We start from the raw sequence: 6122 nt of genomic DNA, 5'->3' as shown, positions 1-6122 counted from the left end.
TTAATGTATTACTCCCTGGCAAAATGGGATTGTGGAGAGTTGGGGGCCGATTTGCGACTCTGTAGAGTTAAAATTTAATTAAAAGACTTTAATGTGGATTCCAATTCTGTGTGCTTATTGGCAGGGCACACTGGGCACAAACCTACAAACAACAGTACTAGAACGAAATAACGACATAGAGCAGCAGCGCATCCGTTTTGTACCTGTGTGGGTACTGCTACACAAGAATCCTACGTCTGCTGTACAATAAATAAGAGACACGATAAAACAGCTTAAAAGTTGTAGTATGGGCTATGTGCACCGCACTGCTTTCCTGATTGTTATGGTTTAGTGGAGGACTTGTTAGCGTTGGAGGTTGGACTCGGTGATCTTGGAGGTCTCTTCCAACCTAGATGATTCTGTGTGGTCTAAAATAGAGATTAACGGGTTTTATACAAGTTAAACAAATTTCTATAAAATTATGTTGCATAAAGATACCAACATGTGGCTTTGGTGGTCTTGAACTTTAAAAGTTCTCGAGTAACGGAGGGATGACATCCATGGGCAATTAGGAGCGATCGCAATCGTGTAGGGGTATCGCTCCGTAACTAATCCCTCCTTCCCCTCGCTCCACCACATCTCGCCCCTTCAAAACCTCTCCGTCAGGAAGAATTTGTCGAAGGGCTCCCGGGAATGACGGGGGGGGGGGGGGGGGAACTCCACAGGGCGGGGCGCTGCCGCTTTAAGGGCGGCCGGGGCCGTCCGCCGCTGTCCCGTGGTGCCTTGCGGCGGGCGCGCGGAGGGAGCGTGGCCGCCGCTGCCGCCGGGATCGGGCCCCGCCGTTGCCGCCCCCCGGCCCCGCCGCCGCCGCCATGTCCGCGGGGTTCTCCTTCGGCGCCGGCACCCTGGGCTCCGCAACGGCCGCTGCAGCCGGGGCGGGAGGAGGAGGAGGAGGCGGGGGGTTTTCCTTCGGAGCCGCCACGCCGAGGTAACGCGGCTCCCCTCACCCCCCGCGGCACCGGGCGGCCCTCACGGAGCCCGGGGGCTGCGGCTGAGGGGGTGCGGGGGGAGCGCTGCGGGGGTGGGGGAGCGCAGCTCCCGGGGCTGCCCCTCACGGCGCCGTGTGGCCCCGCAGCACCGGCGGAGGGCCTGTGGGCGGCTGAGGACAAAGGGAGCGGCAGCCGTTGGGTCTGGGGAAGGGGAGGCTGAGGGGAGACCTCATTGCTCTCTGCAGGTACCTGAAAGGAAGGTGTGGGGAGCTGGGGGTCGGCCTCTTCTCACAGGTAACTAGTGATAGGACTAGAGGGAATGGCCTCAAGTTGCACCAGGGGAGGTTCAGGTTGGAAATGAGGAGACATTTCTTCTCAGAAAGAGCAGTCAGACATTGGGACGGGTTGCCCAGGGAGGTGGTGGAGTCACCGTCCCTGGGGGTGTTCAAGGGAAGGCTGGACGTGGTGCTTAGGGACATGGTCTAGTGGGTGACATTGGTGGTAGGGGGATGGTTGGACCAGATGATCTCGGAGGTCTTTTCCAGCCTTAATGATTCTATGATCCTCGTCTTGATCTGCTTCGTCTCTGTCTGAGCTACGTGATACCCTTCACATTTTTTTTATCCTTCTGAATGCAAAAGGTGAACCCCACATGTGCCTAGGTGTGAGCAGGCAGCCTGAGGTGGTGTGTGTGGCACGCTCAGAGTCTGAGTGTGTAATGTTCAAATGCCAAGTTCCAGGTTTATTTCTAAGTTATTTCCAAGTTCTTTTCTGTCTCAGTCTTTCATTTGGTGCTTGTGCTTTGAAGTGGAAAGGAAACTTTGGTGCTGGGCACCAAATATATCTGCAGGTGATATAGGAGGCTCTGTGCTGAAAGCAATATTAGTGTTTATTTTTTTCAGAATAATAGGCAAGATTTTTTTTTCTTCACACACCTGTACTAGCCCATATTCTTCCTGACCTGTTTGCTGTTATGCTTCTGTTGAAGATTAGGACCCTTACAGTGGAGCTCTAGAGCACTACACAAATTCTGGAGGTCTTCCAAATCTTATCAGGCAAAATTGATTGCAGTAACATAAATGAAATGGGCAGGGTGAGTTACTACTTCACCTGAAGGAGGTATGTTTCAAAATATCCAGCTGTAGGATTTGGCAGGAATTAGTGGGAAGGGAACAACATCTGGATCAAAGAGTATCTCTGGGTTGAAAGGCAATATTGCTTTTTGGAAGCCCGTATGGGAGGGGGTAAGTCTTCTGAGTTTCTTCTAATACTCTTAATTGTCCAGTCAGGACAGGTTAATGATATTTTTGTTACATGTGTGTGTTTTTCTTCCCCACAGTGAAGATGCACTTTTACATGAACTCTGCAAAGAACTTAAGTTGCTTTTGTTTCATGCCTGTTTAAAAAGAAAAAAAACTTTAATTTTAATCATAGGAAACATGCATTATTCAAAAGTATTATTTTAATATACTGCTTGAAACGAGAATTTCTTTTGTTGTGTTGATTTGCATGTGGTACACGCTACCCATGGAATTTAAATGTTTTTGTAGGGTGGTTTTTTTGCTGTTCTGGCTGCCTTTTTTAATCTATAAAAAGTAAGTTAAAATGTTATGGAAGCTAATTAATAGCAAACATTATATTTTGCATTTTTATTCATATATTTATTTCTACAAGTAGGATGAGTCTTCAGGGCTGTTGGTCAAGGAGTGTCACAGAGGAACAGGCCTTTTCACTGCTGGATGGTTTGTGAAAGAATCTTGAGCATCCCTGCGGGATGGTTTGCTGGAGAATGCGTTTGAGACAGTAAGAAGCTGGACCTCTTCTCAGCTGAGGCAGCATTGCCAGGTGTTGGAAGAAGGGGGCTTTGCTCTTTAGTCCAAGCATGAGTATTATTAGTCAGTGTGGCCAGTCGGTTTATATTCTGATGGCATAAAGCCTATATGGTATGGCAGCCTATGTAATTCCTGCATTAAGCCAATAGCAGTTGAGGTATTTAAGGTCTTGTTTATCGCAATTCTCTATAGCATGCTTTAGCCAGGTGAAGTGCTTTGTTCTAGCTCTGAAGTTAGAGTTAAGACTTAAGTGAGCTGAACTCCTCATCCTTCCAGCTGTAGGGAGTAAACAGTACCCTGGTCTGTGCTTTCTCATACTGCCATTGGTTTACTTCTATATTTTGGCGTATTTACTTTTTTGTTGTTATTGTCTGTTTGTTTTGTCCCAAAGTATTGAATTGCATATTTTGGGCATTAGCTTTCTTCTACTGTAATGCTGAAACATGAAAAAAATTAATCAAAAATCACCTTCGTCTGTACTGGGAAAAGATGAGAAACAAGCTCTCAACTAGTGAAAGAAGCATCATGTTGTATATATAAGGTGATAAGCAATTAGGTCATGCTGCTGCAGTTTGGTATGCTGAAACTGTGAGAGTAAAGCAAGGTGAAGTGCTTTGGCTCCTATGGAGTTGGACAGTTGGTTTTTGTCCTTCTGAACTTCTTGGTGTCTGTTTCCTGAATTATTTACCTTTAAGGGTCACTCAACACTCAGATTTTGAATTTTTACCAGCTTTTACTGGACTTGCCCGGTTGCCAGGGTGTAGATATTGCCAACCTTTAATGTAGAAGCCTATGATAGCCTTCTTTTTCTTAAAGATCAGCTCTTGTGATTAATTTGTTACGCAGAGGAGCTGCATTCATACAGAAAGGAAAGAGGGAACAATGAGAGAATATTGAACATCTGAAACCTCAAGTAGATCGTAACAACTGTTATGTTGAAGCCTAAATTACGTTTTATTTCAGTGCTACTGCTGTAGTCTATACAAAATGTCTAAATTAAAGAAATCTTCTCTAGCTTCCCAAGAGGTTCAAAATGGAAGCCAGAAGTTACTACAAATAAATTATTCACCTCATCTTTCATCAGTCAAAAATTCATCAGTTAAAAATTAAAATTTTTAAATCTTAGACACATCTGGCTCTTGGTACCCATGATTTCACAGGTTACAGATAATTCTGATTACTGTATTCCCCCACATGTTTTGTGCAATAATTTTATGCATTCTCTGCAAAACATGGCTTGCCCTGTAATTCCCATGAAGCTTCCATAATGGGTAGCTACCCAAAATTTAAAAAAGAAAAAAAAACCACAACTGTTAATTTTCCTTGTGATTGCTGAACTGAGTTTCTCCTCTTTCTTTCCCCTCTCTTCCCCTTAATCTGTGCAAATGGTTCTGGAAGTTTATTTCACTGGTTGGATTGGATTGCACACTGTATTGTCAGAAAAGAAAGTGTGCAAAACGTAGGTGTGGATCGCCTGTTGCTTGCATGTGTGGAAAAGGAGAGCATTGTGGTTAGAAAATTAATTCTTCCCTCTGTTTTTTGGTGGTAAGACAGGCCCAAGTTGTGCTGTTGATGTGATCGGATGTGTGGTTATGTGCTTATGTCTTCAGGGTGAGGTAGCTTTGGTTGACGTTTCTGGACAGAGGTATCAAACTGGGCTTCCAGTTGCTTTGAAAGGATGTTCCTGCAGGTTTATCATCTTTGGGCTGGCTCTAGCATTTGTCCTCCGCTTCCAGTAGTTCAGGGGAAATAATAGGAAACTAAGAGAAAAGCTTTTGGCTGGTTTATCAGGATGTGTCAGGCAGGTAGCAACGAGTTCAACGGATGGTGTCGGCATCGTGGAAGCAGTAGAAGCTAGGTAGCTGTAGAAGAAGGAGGGAGGTGAATTCCTCTTTGGTGACAGTGAGCTCTGACTCTGTCCTGCTCTGCTATGTTCTGACTGTTCAGGGCAATGATGGTGTCGGAAAGAGACAGAAATAAGGGGGGTTGGATTTTTCTTTTAAAAAATAATTAATGCTAACAGTCTTATTCTGTAATAGCTCAACAGGTGGACTTAATTTTGGAACTCTGGGTTCTTCCACTGCTACAGCAACTACGTCAGCTCCGTCAGTGGGCTTTGGGAGTGGACTTTTTGGATCAAAGCCAACCACTGGCTTTACGCTAGGAGGCACCGGTACAGGTAGAAAAAGTTCTTGTACAGCAGAAATTTGAGTCAACGGTGAAGAAATGTACCATTTGTATGTACCACACATTTTGTACGTGTACCGTGTGAATGTTACTTACGGCACACACAATATTACTTAAGTCGCAGAATGCCACACTGCGAATATTACTTATGTCATTTTATGGTGTTTTTTTTAAAGTCTTCACAGGATGGTTTGTTAATTGAGAAGGTTAAAAGGTTGTTAATTGAGAAGTATGCAGCGCCAATGCTGCATAAACATAAATGCAGTTTCCAGAAAATTGTATCTGGGCGTATGTGTAAATTGTGCTATAATTTGAATCTGTTTTCTGGAAATTTTGCTCTTTATCCAGGATACTCAAAATTATGATTTAAAATTGAACTGTATTTTGATTTGAAAAACATTTGAAACCACTGTGAAATTGTTGATGGTTTTCAGTCTCAAAGCTGCAAATTTGTGTTTTTTTTAATGTTAGCAATATAGAGAAATTTATTGATTCTTTTTCCTTAGGTCTGTAGTTCAGATGCAGAAATTCGTACAGCAATTATAGAAATACTCTAGATGCAGAAATTCTTATAGAAGTCTCAAAAATTGGAGTGTAAAATAATGAACCTTTTCAGACGAGTTATTTTTCAGCCATCGTACACACATACCTTAATGAATTTTATTTTGGCTCCAATTTATTTGGAGAAAATTGTATTTTTCTACTTCTGCACGAACAGATAGATTGGTTCTCAGAAATTCCCTTATTAGAAATAATAAGGAATTATTATTTATTATAATATTACTTTGTATTACTGTTTGTCTAGGTTAGGGTGATTTCTGTCTTGATTCTGTCTTTTGAACTCTTAATCATTTTTTTTAATTCTGAAATGGCATTGCACTGTTCAAAATTGTCTCTTTAAATTACAAGTGGGGTAAAAACCCTGAGCCAAGACACAACACTTTACAAAAGCTTGCTCCCCATAATCTTCTTCATCATACTGTAAATCTGTTTTGTGTGTCAGTGTTACGTACAGCCATATGGCTAAAAAAATACTTGATAGAATTATCAGTCTCCATAGTTTTGTTTACTTTCATTTATTTGAAATTTAAAACAACCTGGTGTGCTGCTATGTTAACGTCAGCTTCACTCTTAA

At 43.0% G+C, this 6122-nt stretch overlaps 1 protein-coding gene across 7 annotated transcripts in view; it reads left to right on the top strand.

Moving 5' to 3' along the window:
* The first annotated feature begins 748 nt into the window (after positions 1-748).
* Positions 749-6122, top strand: part of NUP58 (nucleoporin 58) — a 41343-nt gene continuing 35969 nt past the window's right edge. For 4 of the 7 annotated variants that reach the window (XR_014588507.1, XM_083849715.1, XM_083849714.1 and 1 more), the window contains exons 1-2: positions 750-967; positions 4840-4979. Coding sequence is in view for 5 of the 7 variants with exons in the window: in XM_083849715.1 (XP_083705841.1) it covers positions 852-967; positions 4840-4979 (256 nt within the window). In the remaining 2 variants the exon portion in view is untranslated. Of the gene's footprint in view, positions 968-4839; positions 4980-6122 lie in introns of all 7 variants that reach the window. The other 3 variants (XR_014588508.1, XM_083849713.1, XM_083849717.1) reach the window with 2 other exon arrangements.

The sequence above is a fragment of the Anser anser genome, assembly GCF_964211835.1.
Source record: "Anser anser genome assembly, chromosome: 1".
Lineage (NCBI taxonomy): Eukaryota > Metazoa > Chordata > Aves > Anseriformes > Anatidae > Anser > Anser anser.
This window is presented reverse-complemented; position numbering and strand designations above follow the sequence as displayed.